Source organism: Aythya marila, assembly GCF_965140915.1.
Source record: "Aythya marila genome assembly, chromosome: 3".
In the NCBI taxonomy this organism is placed as follows: domain Eukaryota; kingdom Metazoa; phylum Chordata; class Aves; order Anseriformes; family Anatidae; genus Aythya; species Aythya marila.
The window spans coordinates 109,917,791-109,939,263 of NC_139044.1; the positions used below are offsets into that span (position 1 = coordinate 109,917,791).

The following is a 21,473-nucleotide window of genomic DNA, read 5'->3' on the forward strand; positions in this document are numbered from 1 at the left end:
TTACCATGTTAGTTCTACCTAAATACCTCAGAATATATTGACTGTATCTCCAATGTCTGTCAGGAAGGTACACTAGCTTGAGGATCTGCAGTGTATATACTGAATTCCACCTGGATTGGTAGGGTGAGACATATTATTCTAAGGCAGTCTTTGATGAGCAGGTCATATTACTTGCACACAATCTGTCCATAGAATATAAAGACAGTCCAGACTAATTCAGATGTAGACATCTGTACCACATACAGCGAAGACTCATGCAACATGAATTCTAAATTCTCTGTGCAAGGGGTCTGCTTTCAAGAGAGCACTGATAAGGATGGGGGAGAACTCTCAAACCTTATTTGGCACAATCCTTTTCCTAAAATGATGTAATTTTGTCCCCCTTTACTTTAGGAAGCTGATTTCAATTGTGAACTTCATGCTTGATAGAGATTTAGTTACAGTGATGTGCTCTTGTCAGAACTTCTAACCTGGCCATGCTTCACACCTTTCCAAAAGTGGCAGTTCACACACGATGACTTGTTAGTACCTTGCAACTTCATCTCCTTAAAACTAACACTACACTGAGAATTCTGCACAGCACCAGGAGTATTCCCTGCTCAGCAACTCTCAGCTGAATTAAGAGCAGAGAGCCCATCTGTTCCATTTATTCACTGACTCCCTTCTCTGCCCAAGGAACATAAGAAAGGACTTGTTTGGATTATTGGAATGGGCAACAAGAACTGGACAAGAGGCTAAGGAAAATTATATATAAAAAAAGGGCAGAGAATAGGTTTAACTAAAAAAGCATCACACTTTTACTCAAATATTTTCAAGGGTCAATAGTACACACTTCAGCAATTCCCAGTAGTTTTATTAGGAATGAAAAACAGGCAAAACATGGAGCAGTTGTTCACTAAAGGAGCCCTGCACTGTCTTTTCAAGGTCCATTCCTACACTGGCAGTAAATGATTATTTAGCCTTCTAAACTCACACGTTCTGTAGTACAGCTTTGGTATAGGCCTAAGGGAAATGAGAGAGGGTGCAATGGATATCTTAAAAGCAAGTACTGTGGCATCAGTGCTTCTGAGTAAGGTGTGTGTTGACTGGAAAGAAGGGAAAATAACAGCAAACATGACTATGCAGCACTATAGATGCACAGGAGAATATTTTCAGTCACAGCCTTTACTCTGGCATTCTCTAGTTCTTGACTACCTCAGTCAAGTACTTAATGCAGCTTCTATTAATCACATTCATGGGAAAAGGGACACTCACATCTTTTAGTTACCTAAAAATTCCAGTAACTCAGGACATATTGCTAGATCCTCGTCTTTTGAGATGAATTTCATGATGTCATTGAACATTGCTCTTCGTTCCCAAATGTCGGATTCCCCCACGAAGAGAACTTTTCTAGGCAAGGGTGGAAGAGAAACCTGTGGATACCGGGCTGCCAGTCTGTGGTAGAGCTCTTCTATCTCACTGTACTTCTTGGAGACCTGCAACAAAACATGTTGTCTGGGTAAGTTTCTTTACAGGCAAGAGGGAGACATGGGCAGCAAGCAACAGGTTAAGCACTGTGAAACATTAAACCTGGAAACTGAAGTAGAAAACATGTATTACCGAGGAGATTTACATAAAGCCTGGTAAGAGCCTGTTATCTCCACAGTGAATCCCCAAACACTGTTGCTGGTCTTCTAATTCTGTTATTAAAATCTGCTCCCTAATGAAATAGAAGCTCATTGCCAGGTACCCAGCATCCATTTGCCTGACTCATCAGTTAATTAAATACTGGGAAGATCACTGCTCCAAATACTTTTCTCTGACAGCAAAAATTCTTGTCCACTAAAAATGAGCTACTTGGTGACCAGCTCCAAAAGTCAGGAGGCAAAGCCAGGTACATGCCTGATGGAGAAAGCAGAGTGAATCTTTTCACCCCTATGCCAGAAGGCAGATTTCTCAGCCCTGGTGGGTTTTGGTGTGCTTCTGGCTGTTGAGGCCTAAGCAGCTGGCACATTTGCTGCCCTGCACAGCACCTAATACAGAAACCCAAGGGCACAGACCTCAGCTGATCCCTGACTCCTTAGTTTATCCATGAGAAAATGAAAACGACTTGGTCATGGCCTACAGATTCTTATACAAAGAGAAATTGCCCACAACAGTCATTCCTTCTACAAAAAACAGGAGAAATAAGGCTCATGATACAAGGAAAGCAATAACCATGGGAATGCTGGTTAGAAATAGGGTGGCTTCCACGCCGCAGTCGGTTTTGAATTCAGGACTGCAAAACAACATGCGAAAAAAAAATAATAATCTAATCATGCAAACAAAACACTCTCTAACTGACATTAGAGGCATAATGGAGAGTGACTGTCATGCTATGTGACTGTGGTATTATACAGCCTATATATTCATCTTGACGCTCCACAGCCCCCAAACCTATTAGTGTGTCTCAATGAACACAGAGCTATTTAAAGAACAAAACAAAACAACAGCTCCAAAACTAGTGCTAGCAGAGAGCGTATGGGACAGATCCTCTGCTAGGGTGCAACACTTACCCTCCTGGAACATGTTCTGGTGAACTCAAGTGGACTGAATCTCAATTAATACTGTGCTTGAAAAGATGGCGAGACTCAAGCACCACATCTTGGGATGGAAGAAAGCAGAATGCTTCCACCAACACGGTGATAACAGAAAGTCAACCCAATAAAAAGCACAGAAGCAACTGGGAAACAAGTTTAGATTAACCCAGAATCTATCCACCACACCTCTACCAGCAAACTGAACAGTATCGGGGCATATTCCCAGTAAGTGGAACTTGATAGTGGAACTTGTCTACTGGAACCTGATAGCGCCTGGCTCAGCTTTGACTCTGGGCAGGCAGCACGCCCTCAGCTAATTTTTTCCACCCAAGGCTTAGCCTGGTGCACAGAGCACTCAGTAGCCAGTTTGGGCACTGCCAGCCATTGCGGTTGTTAAGAAAGTCCGGTACTGTGGATGCAGGCAGACTGTGCTGCCCTCCAGGCCAGAGAGCAGGCCCTGACATTAGCAGACACACCTAGACTACCTCACTTAACTAGACATTGCCACAAAGAACAGTAACCAGCCTAGCTTTCATGCTTCCCTGCCTTTCGGAGTAATTATCAACCACGCTAGGTGATTTGAAAAATGTTTGCATTTTGGTTGTACAATGATCACTCCAGGTTCAGTGTCCACTAATAAAAGGCAAGCAGCCCTATCACAAAGATCTGAAACATGAAAACAAACCTGAGTTGACAGGGGAATAAGAAACAAAGATTTTAGACTTGGCTCCTGTATTCAGCACAGGCAAATGCAAGCGACATTGTCCTCTCCAAGCAGATCTGCAATGCAATTCAGCAGCCAAGAACTAAAGTGAAGGCAATAAAGAGGTGTTCCCAGGATAACACGATCCTCCCTTTGAAAGATACCCCAAAAACAGAGGGGAAAGCAAATCTGGAATTTGTGAATGGCTGTACATTTTCAGTCTGCTGGGTCCCAGTAGCACTCAGAACAGGGTATGGTACCAGAGTGCCTTCCGAACACACTGTGTAACCATGAGTGTAAGGGCAGTGAGGAAATCACCAGTACTTCTGAAAACTAAACAATATTATGCTTTGCCCAGAAAAAAAAAATCAAGCCTGATTTGTGAAAAATGCTTATCATCTAATTAATTGCAATAATAAATAACATTAATGCCTGAAAGCATGAGAAGACAGGAGACAATCACCAAGACCACGCCAAAACAGCTATAAAATACTCCAAAAGGAACAGTAAACTGAGACATAACAACTTGTTTCTCTCCCCTCTCAATTTTCGTTCCTCCTCTATCAAAATCCATAAGTTATTAATAAATCTCAACTTATGTCTACTTACACCACTGAACCGAAGGTAAACGCACACCCTCCCTCACATCCCATTGCTAACTGAGCCGCTGTGAGTCTGCGTGGGCGCTGAAGCCCACCACCAACCATAGCAGGAGACACAGCGTGCACAGTGTAATAACGCTATATGCAAAGCATGCTGACATACTGCCCAAAAGCCTGCAACACACCCTGCAGACCAACATCCAACAGTGTGGGGATGCCCTCTGCTGGGATAACCTACCATCCACACAGGCTGTGAAACCTCCATCCCCCGCCAGCTCTCTGCCTCCTGTGCCTCAAACCCTGTCTGCTGCTGGCTCTTCATCTTCCTTCAATTCTGTTGTCATCTCTGCTGCATTTCCAGCACCAAAACCAAGGTAGGAAGACTGGCAGACGGTACCAACCTCAGTCCTGGTGCATGTGGCTCTCCCTGTTCCAAAGCAGCAGCACAGCAGGGGCCTTGCACAGCACTGTCTAGGTCTCACAGGGTTCTCAAGTCGAGAACGCACAGCATTTGCACAACTTTCCAGTCAAGAAGATGGCCCTATCACGGCCATTATTGACCCTTGCACTTTGATGTCCTCTGACAATCTTCCAAGAGAAAGGCACATCAGCACATGGCAAAATTAAATCTTTCTTTTCCTGGTTACCATTCACAACCCTTTGAAATGAGGCGGTGGTTTCTATGGTCCAAAACATCAGGTTAAAAAACAAAATGTTGGTCTAAAGCCTATGTCATCAATCCTAATCAGGTAACCAAATCCCATTTGATTAATACTAAAATATTTGTCTTATGTTACCTATAATTCCTCTAGGTCTTGATCCTGCAATCATCTTCTCCCCTCCAAGCCCCTCTCTGAACTCACACGAATGCGGCTGAGCCAAAGCCCCACCTGCTGAAGTCAGCCCGAGTGCACTGGCTTCAAGGGGGTTCTCTCAAGTCACAATATCAAAGGCTCGATCTACTTAACTTCAAAAGAGTTAATCATGCAAATACAGCAAAGGATGTGCATATTTGCCGGGTCAGGACCCTATTTGCCTGTAACAATTAACTTTCAAGGCAGAACCGAAAGAGAGACAGGGATGGGCTGAGTGCTTTTTTGCACCAGAAACAGATAAGTAAGATGAGTATGATCAAATATAGCTAGAAGGTTAAGAAAACCACCGGGAAGTTCAAAGTGAAAGCCTGAAGTTTAGTGCTAATCCCTCAAATCTCATGCATGTGCCTTGCCCCCTTCTTCACAAGAACCTCGTGTGTGAGAGGAGCGCAGCAAAATGCCTGCAGGACACAAGCCTGGGACTCTCAGATGTGCAGGGGAGAATTCCATCCCACTCAGTGTTAATGGGATTTAATGCCTCCTTTTCCTAGGCTCCTTCTCCTTTTAATGCCCTGTTTCTGACCTCAAACCTGGCTTAATATGCTTTTTGTTTACAGAGTAGATTTCAAGGAAATGGAGGCCTCAGAGCTAACTTTGGCCAGCCAATGCACACTGAGTGAAGAACATGCCAGATTTTATAGTATTTCATGAAATATATAAGGCTAGCATGACTTTCTTTTTAAAAATCCCACTTCTTACCACTGTCAGAAGATGGAGGTACGGCAGCATTATGCTTTCAAACAGCCAGCAGCTTTGGGCACAGGAACAGAAAACATCCCAGCATCCCTTCTCACAGAAAACACAACCTAAGCTTCTACAGCACACTTCCAAGTTAAGCCATCCCAGAATCAGCGTTGCTTGGTGACCTCATGGGTATGCATTACAGCAGACTTTAATTACACGACCACATGCTGTTCTCCCCACCTGTTTTACCCAGCAGAAGAGCAAGCACTCTAGTATTTCTTTTTTAATGAACATGAATTCTTAATGGCTCCTGAGCCTATTGCCACACTGAGCAGTTTCTCTTTTCCCCTCACATCCCCGAGGTTGTAACGTGAAGGAATGCATCTCCACAACATACCTGTATGGTCAGGAAACGGCAGCCCCAGCGTGCAGATTTTGAGGCCCATAGAAAGAAGGCCAACATATGCAAAGAGCCAATACTGAAAGCATAGACAAATACACACCCACATAATTTTACTCCCTTGTTTTATGAGAGGAAGACAGTCCTGCAGTAAATTCCTCCAAAAAACATGTTGTGCCTGTCAAACACCAGCAGTTATTTGTTCATCTCTGAAAAAGAACGAACTTGACTAACAAATGGAACCTGTAAAAGAGAAGTAATTAAGCTAGGCACAAATAGAATGAGAAAGCACTATAGGTTGGGTGGGTTTTTAATTAGGCTGGGAAGAGAGAAGTTAATTGTGGAAAAAAAAAAGGTAAGGTGTGGCTAGAAGAAAAGCATTTAAGATAAATAAAGCCTTTTATTCTTCTCACAGAAAATGGCAGATCTGCAGGCAATAATTAAGTGTTACCTTTGCAGCAGTACCTCATGCAGTACAAAAGATAAAACCAACTTCATTGTTTCAATGGGACAAGAGGATTCTGACCTTTGAAAGAAATACAGCTGAGTTTTCCTTTAATTACCAAATATAACCTTAAGGTTAAGCAGTTCTACAACCCATCTGCTGCATATTACAAATGACATTTTTTTTTTAATTAAAAAATCCTTCCAGTTCCTAAGAACTTAGATCTGAAGGTCATGACGGATGTGAATTTCTTCTTCTCTTAACGCTTCACAAACATTTCAATTCGAAATGCCACAGTCCCATTATGGCTGGGGAACAAAGGACTCCAGATTGCTTGAATACACAGTGAAAGCTTGTAACTCCACATGCCAGATCTGAAATCTCTTTTTGCTGCTTGTCTCATTTTGGCCATAGGTCCAAATCGCATCTTGATCCAGTGTGATCTAAATTGCAGCCCTGAGGTCAGAGTTAGCTGAGGGGATGCTTCTGTCCTACTCACCATCTTTTTACAGGGGACACAGAGAAGTTTTTTGAGCAAGAAATACTGCACAATCACATCGCTGCCTGCAGCGGCTCACAGCCTAATGCACAGAAAGCCAGTTTCACTGCTGCCACCTAGAGCACGAGAGGGTAGAGAACAGGAACTTCAACTGGAAGCAGGCAGAGAAGCAGCTGGACAAGGAAAATCAATTTTTGAGGGTAAGAAAGAGAGGAAGGAGGAGGAAGAAAAAGAAAGACAAAGGGTCTCAAAACACAGATCTGGATCCTGGGGTAGCCAAAACTGGTTTATCATACCTGGAGCCAATGAAAATCCCACCACACCTACCAGTCTCCTGTAACTTGTCATCTCAGCGTTGCAACGCTGGCTCCTTCCTCCAACCTCTCAAATTTTATAGGTTCCACAATACCCCAAAAAGTTCCTTCTCCTATTCTGCTCACACAGGGAGGAAGGCAGAACAGATATACGGTTCTTTCTTTTTCCTCCTTCAGATGTCTCATCTCACCCTCCCTTGCTATGCAAATGTACTGTTAGACCTGCTGCCCAACGTAACTCCCTCAGTCAACTGGGTCTTTTGCACTTTGCCTGAAAATCGTCTGGGAAGGGCTCTTGGTTCTTGTTTGTGCTGGTACAACATGCAGCAGGACGGGGCATTCTGCAGACACAAAGTACAATGGGTGCAATTCACCTCACCCAGCAGCCACAGGGTTGGGATTTACCTCCAGGTTAAGACAACTGTTGGCGTGCCTGTGAGGCGTCTCAGCTCTCACGACAGTGACACATCCTTTTGGAAAGACATGTCTGAAACTCATACTCACACAGAATATCTCAGGTAGAGGATTCAGCTGCCTCAGCACAACCAGCTAGAGGTTGATGGTGTACAGTCTCTTACCTCATTTTGTTCCAGGACAGCACCACTGCCTTTACGTTCTGTGTCAAGTTGCAAGGCGCTGTGAAGATATCTCAGATAACTCAGGGCTTCTCAAATGGTACCAACCACGCTTGATAAGCAAATCAAGTTCCTCCATGCCACAGATGCTAAGCTACATGGTTCTTGACAGTACAATACTGACTGCAATGGAATCTTAGAAATCTGTGGCAAATGCTGACATCTTACCGCAGAGAACAGACTGTTCTGCCTAAAAACAGGCATCTCATGCCATCATGCTTTGGGGTATCCACGGTGGTGCATGGGGTACTCAAATATCAGACAGGACCTACGGGTGGGAGACCCACAACCTTCTGAAGGCTTTGTGAGAAAAAAAAAACAGAGCATCTCAGATGGTCTTGACAGTAAGTTGTGTGCAACTCAACTAAGCCTTAAGACTTTTTAGCCTGGAGTTGAAGCCCCCCAACCCAGATATCAAACATGCAGAATGCTTTCCCTTAACAGTCAAAGACTGGCATTTCCAGAGGATGACTCACCTCATCCCCTTCTCCCCTAAGAGACTAAGATTAAAATATCTGACTTACACAGAGGTAAGTTAGGGCAGGTGAATCCCTCTGTTCCTTCCAGTAGCATGTACAGAAAAGACTCGCTGAAATGAATCGATGCAAAGCATCCATCCTCCAATCTCCCATCTCAGGGCTTTAAATAACTCTCAGGCACCAAACTATGTAATATATCAGACTTAGTCAGCTGAAAAAAAAGTATCTGATGAGATAAATGTTATTCCCGTCAGGCTACACCGCAGTCTTCTTCTTCATAAAGAACGAAATGTCAAGGGGTCTGACCAGAGGAGAAATCAGAAAGGTTCATTTCACTTGAGAAGAGCAGCTAAGTGCAGAAAATCCCCCTACTCAGAGAGAACAGACGTGGAAACGAACAAGCTCAGCAAGCAGGGGCGCCACAGTAGGAAGGCTGTTTCTTGTCTGTAGAGAAGAGCTGATCTCAACTACTTTTTGTAAGAGAAGCAAAGAGTTAGATGGTAATTGGCCAGTGTTAACACCCGAGGTTTAGTCAGCTTCTTTCTTCCACAGAGCTGCATGGAAATATTGCATAATACAAGCAGGCACTGCTGCAGAAAAATAAAAGATCCACATCATCTTCTCTTCTGCCCATGTCTGACCCTTCCCCTGTCCTACAACAAGTACTAATGTGTGCTGTGCAACTCACAGGCTCAAGAAACAGGTGTAAGTTGGTACTAAAACAACTCCCAAATGCAGTTTTTAGCCAGGACCAGTTCCTCAGCTGGCATTACAGAACAGCCACATGACAACTGTCACGAAGTAGGAAGCACTGCAAGAAAGAGAACAGGCATTTCCCCTGGAACAGAAGGGGAAAACAGAGCAGCCTTTTATGCCAGCACTGCCTTCTACCATAAGGCTATTGCCTAAGGACTGCAACAAGTGTCAGAGATCTGCTCCTCACTGTGCACTGTTTCACAAAACTGATGTGTTTCTTTGCAAATCAGACTGTGTGCAAATCCATTTACCAGCTGTGTCCTAGTGAGCATGAGTTATACTAGAGCTAAAGGTCTACCAGGTAACCACACACTCATATCACTCCAACATTACAGGTATCACCAAAACATCTGCAAGGTGCAGATGCCCATAGCACACAAGAAGGTGCACGACTTCAGAGACCCTTTATAGTGAATGGGCAGAGAAACACACTTTTTGGGTGTGATTCCGCAGAAAGCTGAAGAGGATCCAATGAAACGTACCCTAAACGCAACTTTTTCCGTCTACTCGGCAGGCAGCCCAGGGTGAGACACCTCAAATGAACACACAAATGCTAGAGATGGAATTAATTTCACCTGTTTTAAGTAACATACTGTGTTTTCAAACCTTTACTCAGCAAGTATTAGGAAAAAGACAATCTGATTCACTTATGTTTTATAAGGACACTTCCTTGCAAAACTCTCTTATTACAGTTTAAAAACCATGTCAAGCCTAATAGATTATCTACTCCAAGGCTAATTCCTCCTATTGCTCCATGTGACTCTGTTTCATTCATTGTATATTTATTTCATGTTTATGCACCAAGTCCCACTATTCATACATGTATCTGAGAAACTAATTTTGTAGCAGAATTTATAAAAAGCTCGATTAGCTTCTACTTGTTGACCCATAATGCAAAATGCTTTATAGCGAACAAGAAACAGACAATATTGCTTTGAGCTCCTGGAATAAAAAATTCAATTAATAAATGTATAATATTGCTATTGCAGAACTACAGAGTGCATTTCCCTATCAAGGACCTTGACACAAGGAGGCTGCACTAACAAATTATCTGCTACATCGGAATCAAAATAATCAAAGAAGATTAAGAAAGCAAAAAGCTCACTGCTAACATGGCGCTGATCAAACATTTACCATAAACTGAACAACATCCTCAGGCTTGTGCTTTGCAGATTTGAAGGCAGCCAGGCGGGTAACAACGACGATGTGATACTCTACGTGGCCAGACATCATCTTCCCACGGATTTCCTGGTATTCTGGCACTGACAAATCCAGCCCCGTGTGTTTATTCTGAATTTGCCTAGGGAGAAAAATAAAATACATACAGAGTTCAGGCATCGGCACAGAGACTTAAATGATACTCCCTGAGGATCCCATTCAAACTTCCAGAAAGTCAGTGCAAAGACCCCCATTTCTACAGGACCCAGGACAGACCCTACACCCCAGGGTCTGTTTATACACTGCAGGAATACAAATTTGCACAGACTTCACCCATTTTAATATGAAACAATACATATTGGTTTTGCATATTATTACAGTCTCCACGAATGCTGCCCTAGCCCAGCAGGGCAGATGAGAAGATGCCAAGATCCCTGTCTCATTGTGACGTGCTCTGAGGCAAAGCTCTGTTCTCTACAATTGAAGCCAAGCCCTATTCACCTCTCCTTTGTCTTAGGACATCCTGAAAAGGGCCAAAAAAGGACTAAGAAACTTGCTTGGATGCTGGGACAACTTTATGTTTGTAAGAGCTATCCAAGGAACTAGATTAAAACTTGGAATACAGAGATGTTGGAGCTGACTGCTGGGCCAGCTATGCTGTTTCCATCTGAGTGCTCTCTGGATGCATCTCCGAAGTGCTTCCTTCCTACATGTGAGTGAACCCTTTAAATGAAATTAGAAAACACGTTTCTCTTCATTAAGCACTTTTACTGCTTTTTTTTTTTTTTAACCTTAGCTCTGTGGATTGCAGAGGTGTCTTGTGGAATTCTTGCCCCTTTCTTTAGGAAGTTGATTTGCTGACACAAAGGCCCTTTCACCTAAGGATACATTAGGCATGTGAATTTAAAATAGGCCTTAAAGTGGTTTAAATGATCTAGTTTCAAAGAAAGTTTTGAAAGGCTCCTCTCGTCATGTCAAAACCTGACAAGTGCTTTTGAAACTTGAGTTTTCCCAAGAAGGCAACTTCTGAATCTTCAATGCAAAACTAAAGCTTTTAAAACAGAATATCTCAAGAGTTCTCCGTAAATCAAATACCGACAAGCACAGGCACAGGCTCAGTTTTTGATCCAATTCTCTTTGCAAGCCATATTTAAAACATCAGGGCTTTAACCACAGCTCTACTGTCACCGAGGCTTTCTGCTAGGTACCTAAATGCCATTCTGGTTGCTCCAATGTTGTCCTCACCTGCTACCAGCCAAGGACTTTTCTTTACACTAGCAGACAAAATTTTGTTGTCAGTTACAGGATGCAAACACAGAAGCAACAGCGCTTATGTGTAAATACACAGGTGTCTTTAGAACCGCCTGGCTGGCACACAGTGGTCTGCTGAATCCTTAAACAAGTCATTATCTGGAGTGTTGTCTCCTGCAGCGGCAGCCAAAACACTACCTAAAAGGACACCTGTCAGTAAAATCAGCTGGATCTGGATTTTTTTTTTTCTAGTATTTTTGCAGCACAGCAAATGCTGTCCAGATGTGCAGCCACTCTAAAGTCGTGACTGTAGCTACAGCAGCAAACGGGGCTGTTTACTGGAACTCAAGAGTGACTTATTTCTGTTAACGCAGCCACAGAGAGAGCATACGTGATAAATTAACCTGCTTTTTGCTTCTGATAAAAATAAAAGAACAACCACTGTCAAGCCAACCCTCCTGTATAGCCTTATTTAGCTTGAAACATCAGCCAGGTAGCGATGTACTGAGATGAGACAACAACGTCATTGTAAGCCCTGCTGCATCAGAGAGTTCGAATAATGCCAGGGAGTTAGCAAGCACCTTACCTACACCCAGGCTTTTTTATTTGCAAGTTGTTAAAAGTCTCCACTAAAATGACTGTAATGGAAAGGGATTAGAGGGAAATAGATACATTTTTGTTTGTTTGCTTTACACCTTGTGATCACTTTCATTATCATCTTTCACACGAAACCTACCACTATTACCTCCTCCCATGGCAACAGGATAACGTGGTTTTTTAAATATAAAAATAATTCTAAACCAACAGAAGTCAGCAGGGAGGCTGCAACAGGTATGACATAATATCCAAAGCACACTCTAATTCTTCTAATGCCTTGGTTTCAAAATAAGCAGCCCCCAGTGTTTTAATTCATTATATACTGTTATTGTTGTTATTCAAATGGGAGCAGCACCTAAAAAACAAGACAGAAATAGCTTCACTGCATTTTTTCACATCAAATACAATCATTTTCACACTGGTGGCCTTAAAAAAAAGAAAGAAAAAACAGAAAGCTGGTTGTTAATATATTAATAATAATATATTAGACACACAGGCTTATTGCTCCTGCTCCTTAGTTAAATCTAGATGCATATATCTGTAAGTCACTTTTGTCTACAGTACAGATGGATCAGGGGACACTTGGGCACATGGTTAATTTTCCTAATACAGATGACCTCACCTGAATACAATGAGAGCATTCATAGCACTAATATTGTGCTTGCACAAGCAGATCAAGGAGGAGCAGCACAGGACAGAGGAAGGAGAGATTATATAAAGGTCAGCTGAGCAGGGCAGTTTCCGCAGTTCATGGAAGAATCACAGGTCTTCACCCTGTATTTTGAGTTGCATATAATGTAGAGGCTGCGCAGTTCAATTAATCTGCTTTCTGCGCTGAGAGGCCAAGATGCAGAAAAAGGAAAGGAGCCATTGCTAAGCAGGAAAGCAAATAAGGGATGTGAGTGCTGTGACCAGAGAAACTTCACTCCACTGTGTATGTGCCAAGAAGGCAGACTTTGTACTTTGTCTTGACACAGTCAGCCCCTGCAGCAGCTCCAACAACCTCTCCTCCTTCCATGGAAGACCCCAAAGGGGACCAAAGTCTGACTACCCAGGTCAGAGTACAAGATGAAAAGACTTGAACACTTAGTTTCTTTACAAAATGAAGGCAAAATATCTGACACAAATTAGCCAGCAGACATTTTTATTTGTCTGTGTAGTCTAACTACACAGGTACAGATTATTATTTATTTGTATTACCATTAACTAGAAAACCTACCCCCAAACCTGTGTATACAAAAACAGTTTTAAAAGTTCACAACTATACAGCTATCTAATCTCACAAGACAGAAAATATATTCAGTTGTTAAAGCCTTAAGCACACACATATACATCTAATTTTATTACTGAAGGTATTACAACATCAGCGGGACAATGTGCAAGTCCCTTCACTGTAAAATAAATCCAGGTGTTCAGATTTCCACCTCGCAGCCTAAAACCTAATATAAAGTCAGTCCTACAAAACGTGTATGTGAGTTCAGTCAGATCTGTTTGAAGGTTCAAGGCCACTACTCCAAAGGCAGTCAGGCCCTGACACAGCAAAGTATTTAAGGATGAAAATCATGGCTTTGAAGTTCGTGTGATTGAAATAGTTTTGCCTTGTGTCCTAGGAGGTAGGTGCGTGAGTCCAGACCGTGCTGAATCAGCACTTCTGCTCCTCGTATTACATCTGATAGCCAACTACTTTCATGTGGTCTCAAACACCTTTGGGGAAGGGGGAGGAGGGAACCTCTATCACTGCTCTATAAAGATTGCCACAAGCGTTTTCTTCATGAGGTGCTGGCTCGGCACTTCTAGGGAAATACAGGCTTGAAAAATGTAATACAGCTCAAAACAGTGCTTCTGCACCCACCTAGGGCACATTTGGTGCCTACGGCTAGAGATGTGAGAAGGTGTGAAAACAGAAGAAACTTATTTTACTTGTTCCTGGCCTGGTCTCAAAACCAGACTGACTGACTCCCTGTGGCCTTTGGGGCATGGGTCTGGTGGTGGGGACGTGATGGGATGGGACGGGATGGGATGGAACATGATGGGAAGGGAAGGGACATGATGGGAAGGAAAGGGATGTGATGGGATAGGACGTGGTGCAGCCTTGCTCAGCTAGAGAGGTGTTTATAAAGCCAAGCCTAAACCTATTATTCAGGCATCACATTCTGCCCCGAAAACACCCCAAAACACCCTCCCCCCACCAAGCTGGGGGACCGGGGGACCGCGCTAAGCCCCCTGCTGAGCCCCCACGGAAGGGCAGCGCCTCTCAGCTACCACAGAGGCCACCACGCATGGCGAACCAGATGCCAGCAGCACCTCTTCCGGCAGCAATTTGCCAAAAAACTCGCGGAACTGCCCCAAACCCCGAGTGTCCCCGCTGCAAGGGACGCCGGCAGCCGCCTCCCTGGGCGTCTCCTCAGCGCCCACCGCGGGCTCCCCGCGATGGGGGGGGTCCCTTCACTCCCCTCCTTTTCCTTTCTCTGCCCTTCCCGGCCCTTCCCTTCCCCTCCCGGCCTTTCTCCGATCCCTTTCCCGCCGAGGGCAGGCCGCAGCCGGCTGCTCGGTGGCGGCAGCTCCCGGCGAGTTGGTGCCACCGGTACCTGGTGGTGACGAGCGCGGCGGGCGCCGGGCCGTGCTGCATGGCGCTGGCAGCCGCCCTCCTCCCGGGCCAGCCCCGGAGCCCAGGAGGCTGTGACGGGAACCCGCGGCGGATGTTTGCCGGAGGGCGGTTCTGGTGCAAAAGGAGTGCTGGGGAGGAGAGCAGGGAGGGAGGGGAAAAGGGCGGCCCCCAGCCGTAGTCGGCAGGATTCGAACCTGCGCGGGGAGACCCCAATGGATTTCTAGTCCATCGCCTTAACCACTCGGCCACGACTACACCGGCGGGCGGCCTTCTTGGGAGTGAGCCCCAGTAATTTTGTCTTGGCTTTTGGGGCCTGATGGTGTGAGTGCACCAAAACATTTCCCCTACCCCCCAGTGACACCTCTGTGCTCTCTTCTGAAGTGGGAAGAAGTTGTGTGCCCTACCCTGCTGCATCTGCAGGTTGGAAGGGACCTCGCCTGCCCCAAGCCCTGCTGCTGCTCCACCAGCCTGCCCCACAGAGCCTGCTGCCCTCCACACCAAAATGCTGTCCTCATGAAGTCACTAAGTCCATGTGAAGATGGGTGCTTCAAAAACTGGGGCTGTGGTCTGCAAACAGAAGTGACCACCCAGCCCCAGCATGCTGCTGGGCTCTGTCTTTGACCCGGCAAGATGAGCACCACATCTGTACGTGCATGAGGAAGTCCTAACACAGCCCATTTTTGTGATTTCTTAGCAAGTGTCATCATCATGTGGTGTTTTTATAACAGCTCACCCTGTGACAAAAGAATCACAGATTTGGAGAATAAATGCCTCAGTGTTGCTAACCTCCGAGGCTCTGAAAGTAATCATTTGACTTATCCATGAGGTTAGGATAAGGGCTTTAATCACATGGTGACTGTGAAGGCTGTGTTTATGAAGGAATCTCAGTAAAGCAGCTGTACGAAAAAAAACAACCCTGACAGAAGCAAACTCTAAGATGCATATAGAGCAGACTGCTGGAGCTGTGCAACTGTATTGCCTTCTTCAAAAGCAACATCCCTGAATATTTGGAGCATAATTTCACAGAACCACAGAATGATTGAGGCTGGCAGGGGCCTCTGGGTTCATCTGGCCCAACCCCTGCTCCAGCAGGGACACCTCAAACAGGGTGCCCAGGACCACATCCAGGTGGCTTTTGAAGATCTTCAAAGAGGACACTCCACAGCCTCTCTGGGCAACCTGTGCCAGTGATCATATAAAGAAAATGTTTCCTCATGTTCAGAGGGAACCTCCTGTGTTCATGTTTGTTCCCTGCAGCAGAGGGTAGGCCTAGTAATGGTAGAAAATCATAATTTTGTTAGTGATGTTACACCGTTATTGGTGTTGGTTTTCAGATGTGCTGGATGTCCTCCTACCAGCTTTCCCCTGCATGTTTCCAACTGGTGATTAGGTGTGTGAAGAAGCCCCACTGCCACTGTGCCCAATGGGGTCTGACCAACACCCACCCATGGGCTCTTTTCTGACTGAGGAGGAAAAAAAAAAAAAAAGTGAGAGAGAGAGAAACAGGTAAAACAGTTTAAAAACAGTTAAATTGAATAAATTTTCTATGTAGCATTCAAAGCAACATGAAAGTGTTGCTTTTTTACAAGAAGCGATGGGAAAAAATATGCAGTCTCAGACGTCTTTCTTGCCTCAGTTCACTTGTGTATGTGCAAAGTAGAAGGGAAGAAACTCTCAACCTTCAGTGCTCCCTTCTTGGGGACTACTGGCCTTTTTCCAGCCTCTTAACTCTCCAATATTGACTGGTTTGGTTGTTTTATTTTTATCCATTCAGGTAAAAGCTTCAAGTTGAAGAAGGTGCTCAGAGAAAAGGAGGCCAGTATGATTTTAGTCAAAGACCTCTGGAAAGTAAAGAGGAATGAACAGGAGAAAAGTAATTAAGTTAATGGTTGAAGGAACTTCATTTGTGTTCAAGATGTACGAGGATTGTGAAGTGTCCATATGAGAGGAGCTCTTGCTGAAAGATGGTCCTATCCTGAAAACTTAAATTAATAGCACTCCACAACACAAGTGTAATGGAGAAGGCAGGTTTTAAACAAAGAATTTAAAGAGAAAGACAGATAACCTTGACAGCTGGTGTAGAAGTTTCATCACTCAAGTGGCTTTTTCAGTTTCATTATCATTATGATAAAAAATCTTTTGGCTGCCATTACTTCAAAAAAAAGAAAAAAAAAAGAAAGAAAATATAATGAGTTAGTTTCAGAGTTCAATAATCACACACCTAATATATGTAACATCAATTACGATACAGTATCCTTATAAATCTCATGATTTTGGGATACCTTTGGACATTTGGTTCAGTAGTATGGTTCTTGTCATCTGTGAGCACCCACTGTGTAACCACCTGAGCTGACTTTCTTGGGATAAAACCTTGCCTTCTTGTCATATTAAAGTAACTTGTTTCCACTGTATCTAGTGGTTTATCATGTTATGGTATGAAACAAGTGCTATCTTGCATCAGGGCTACTATGTCTGGCACTGGCAAGGTTCTCTCAGAGCAGAAGGCTGCTGGAGTCTCAGCAGTGGCTGATAAATGAATAAATATAATCATTTTTTTCTTAATTCTTCACTAAATTCCTCTTAGGGAGCAACGTTTTTTTTTTTTTTTTTCTACTCTGCCTCTATAGTGCCTATCTGCTTTTCTACTTGCTGATTATACACACACAGGAATGGGTCCTACATGTGTTTCCTTCAGCACAAGGAGAATGCCCCACGTAACAGGGATAGGGGTGGGATGTTACTATCCATGTTGTGCGTGAGCTTTTGGCAAAGGCATCTGACGATGTATGCATGCCACAGCTCATGGACCAAACCCTGCAGCATCAAACATCAAGCAGATCCTATCTAAACCACCCTCCAAAACCCTGCTCCCAGACATCCAGCACAGCCCCATGGATGCTGCAGACCCAACGCCACAGGCAGCCAGGTAAGAGCGACTTCGGCTCAAGGAGTGTGAGCATCAGCCATGTCTGCCTCTGGATTAATTTTTCTGTCCACTAGAGAGCACTCAAATACAGCCAATAAACCACTGAGAGGTTGCTGGTGCTGACTGCAGTCCCCTCCCTGGGTCTCACTCTTTGGGACCCAGCTGTCCAGCTCCTGTGTGGCAGCACCTACCTGTGCAGACAATCCCAGTGACACCAGTCTAACCTCATGACTCTGAGACCAGTTACCTCGAGATTTTCACTAGAGCTGAAGCCAGACAGGTGCTGGGACTGCATTCGCAGTTGGGGCTGACATTTTTATTTATTTTTCATACACAGTTCCCTAAGGAGATTTCAAAATGTAACCCAGAGGAGTTTTCACATGCCTCAACACCAAGAGGGCTGTGGGGTGAAAAGGGGGAGCAAGAAAGAAATGCAAATGTTAGAAGTCAGCAGCCCACAGCTGCTGTTCCCTGAGCCCTTTCCCTATAACAGCACAGAGCATTGTTTTTTGTTGTTTCTATTTTTGCCAGACTATAGATCATTCTCCATCCACTGGGCTGGGACAGGACAGGCAAGGAGCTACAGAGAGAACTGATGAAAAACAGCATCCACCCCTCTCCAGCACCCAGAAATGGGCACAGTCCCATCTGCTCTGTTTTGCAGGACCTGACTCAAAAGCTTTCCCCTCTGCCCTTGCTGTGGTGACCTGAAAAATACATGAAGGAAGTTTGCAAGGACTTGGGCAGACTTGGATGTCTTGGGGCTGGTAGGCAGCTGCCAAGTTCATGCTCTGACACCTGTGAGCTGGTTAACAAGCAACTTCTGGCCTCTTTGAGGACCTATTTGGTGAGGCAAAGGGAAACCCTGGACAGCCAGGAGCAGCCATAGCACAGAGCCCAGACCCAAGAGGTGCAGGGGACAATTCTCCCTGTCCCCTCAGCTCTGGCTGGGACAAAGCAGATTTGCATCAAGGAGCCTTTTGTGCCAGAGACTATCTTCCACAGGCTCCAGGCTCCCACAAAGGGTTAAGGTGAGGAAGGAAAACATCCCAAAGCCTGTTAAAATACTGAGTGATTTGTGGCTGGGGTCTGTTCATTCAGATCAATGCCGAGGGGCTGCAACCCTATGGCTTAATCCCTCCCTGCTCCCCCTGAGGGCAGAGGGGACAGGGGTCTCTATCAGGGCAGGGGGCAACCCCATGAACCCCTCCTAGGGTCATATCCATCTGCCAGCTGACCACAGCCCCATCTGGGCGTGACTCTTGGCAGCTTTTGGGTTCGTTCTGCATCTCCCCACAGCTAGCAGGCGAGCCACGGTGAGTGTATAAGCCGTGGGGGAACAGTCCACCAAATTTTGGATCCCTGGCAAAGCACTCTGCTTGTAATCATGGATGTGGGGAAATCAGAGCCCTGCTTAGGGTATAGTAAACAAAACTGGGGGGGAGGGAGGGGGGAGCATGGAGGGAGGAACATATTTAAAAACAAAATAAATTGGCTATGAAAACACAGTTTAAAAGCTGAAATGAAACCTTTCTCGGTCTAGATCAGGTTGGGAGAAATACAATACTAAAGTACTGAAATAGAATGCTGAAAAAAGGCTGCACTGAGGTAATAGTATTCCAGTGAGATGCCCAGTCACTTTATCATTTCTACCGCTATTTGTTTTCAGATGACAATTACAGAACCCAGATGTGAACCACTGGGAGATTTTATATTAAGACTGGGGTGCTCCGTGAGTTTCAAAGGGAGCTGAAATGCTAGCTTTAAAGTTCACTCTTGTTATATGATGTGGTAAGGCTGTTGATAGCCTTTCAAGGCAGTCTTTTAATCTATACACCTCCTAAACTTGGGATGGATTTATTCTGAGGAGAATGGAGGAGAGTTATATTGCTGTTCTTCATTATGCCTCATGCTTTTCCCCCTTCTAACAGTTAACCTGTAATATGATGAGCCATATGTCAGGAATAATCTAGTAGAAACCATAGGTAATTCCTGCTGAAAGATAACCTGGATCTTGCCCTGATGCAGTCCTGAAATTAAAATTCCCTGTATCTGAAATTTTGACATCTTCAGTAAACCATGGCTAAACTTCCTGATAGACAGTGAGGAAGAAAATATGTTACCCTGTTTTGCCTCAGTTTAAAACAAAACAAACCCCCCAAAAAGCCTTACAAAACATAAAATTGTCCATGTAATTCAAAAACACATCTACAGTAGACAGAAGCAATAGACTTCCTTTCTTCTTTTCTTCCTTCCTTCCTTTCTTCCTTTATTTTCAAAGACAGCTTCAGGTAGTTGACTCTTTATGTAGTTGCAATGAAAAGGTTATTTCCCCAGATCAAGGAAAGGTGAAGGTACAGTCAGTAGTTGCACACATTTCTATGTAGACTCCCAGATATATTGCTTTCATGTTTTCCATGTACATCTTTACCACACACTTGACCTGTGCTGTTGACCAAGGACTTTACCTTGTTTTCTGTCATTCCCATCATGTAAGCTCTGGAGGTGTTTATATCTATGCTAATTTATTTGGTTGGAGATGAGCTCAGCCTCTTGGCTTTGGTGCTCACTCTGGTTGCTCATCATCACCTGTGTGAAGTGTCGAGATGACTCTCTTTGTGAAGATTTTTTTGTGAAGATGTTTTCCCCCTGCAGGAGGGGGAAAAGGTTGAGGTTCATGAAGACCTCGACTCCTCTGCTGAACTACCCATCATTGCACAGTTTCAGCCACTTGGGTTAGAGCTGGCTACAAATTTCACTCCTGGATTTCTTTTTAAAATTATAAAATATTCCATGGGCACTGTGGGAACAATTCCTCCATTTTACGAGTGATTCTGGGCCTACCTGAAATTCTCCCAAATGGAAAAATTTCAGCTTTTTGAGCTAGCAAGAAAAAGAGAAAGGGGTGGTTAATGAGAAGGCATTAACATGTTATTCTTCAGCATCTCTTCCTAAAATGGGTGTATGCAATTGCTCTGTTGATCTGTTGCTTCATGTGTCTGTCAGCCTGTCTGTCTGCTTCCCACATAAACGTAATAATAACCTGATGGTCAATTTTAACCAAATAGATCAGAAGAGGAGATAGAATCATAGAATGGTTTGGGTTCAAAGGGACCTAAAAGATAATCCAGTTCCACCCCCACTGCCCTGGGCAGGGACACCTCCCACCAGACCATGCTGCCCAAAGCCCCATCCAGCTTGGCCTTGAATACTTCCAGGGATGGGGCATACACAGCTTCTCTGGGCAACCTGTTCTAGTGTCTCACCACCCTCAGTAAAGAATTTCTTCCTTATATCTAATCTAAATCTATCCTTTTTCAGTTTAAAGCCATTACCCCTTGTCCTATCACTCCACCCCCTGACAAAGAGTCCCTCCCCAGCTTTCCTTTAGGCACTGGGAGGCCGCTGTAAGGTGTCCCCAGAGCTTTCTCTTCTCCATGCTGAACAACCCCAACTCCCTCAGCCTGCCTTCATAGGAGAGGTGCTCCAGCCCCTTGATAGTTTTCATGGCCTTCCTCTGGACTCACTTATGCATCCTTCTTGTGCTGGGAGCCCCAGAGCTGAATGCAGGCTCCAGGTGGGGTCTCACAAGGGCAGAGCAGAGGGGGACAATCACCTCCCTTACCCTGCTGGCCATGCTGCTTTTGATGCAGGCAGAATATGGTTGGCTTTGTGGGATGCAAGTGCACATTGCTGGCTCATGTTGAGCTTCTCATCAACCACCACCTCCAGCTCCTCACCTCAGGGCTACCCTCAATCCATTCTCCACCCAGCCTGTGTTTGTACTGGGATTGCCCCAGCCCAGATGCAGGGCCGTGCACTTGGCCCTGTTGACCCTCATGAGGCTCACACAGCCCCACCTCTCAGGCCTGTCCAGGTCCCCCTGGATGGCCTCCCTTCCCTCCAGCATGTTGACCACACCACACCACACAGCTTGGTGTTGTCAGCATAGTTTCCAGGAGGATCTGCTCCATGAACTTGCC

At 44.7% G+C, this 21,473-nt stretch overlaps 1 protein-coding gene across 1 annotated transcript in view; it reads right to left on the minus strand.

Moving 5' to 3' along the window:
* HS1BP3 (HCLS1 binding protein 3) overlaps positions 1-14,643 on the minus strand; it is a 50,612-nt gene extending 35,969 nt beyond the window's left edge. Inside the window, exons 1-3 of the mRNA XM_082756710.1 lie at positions 14,545-14,643; positions 10,085-10,250; positions 1,268-1,475 (exon numbers count right to left, since the gene is read on the minus strand). Of these exons, the coding sequence (XP_082612836.1) occupies positions 1,268-1,475; positions 10,085-10,250; positions 14,545-14,585 (415 nt within the window). The 5' untranslated portion in view covers positions 14,586-14,643. The remainder of the gene's footprint in view (positions 1-1,267; positions 1,476-10,084; positions 10,251-14,544) is intronic.
* Positions 14,644-21,473: the final 6,830 nt, after the last annotated feature.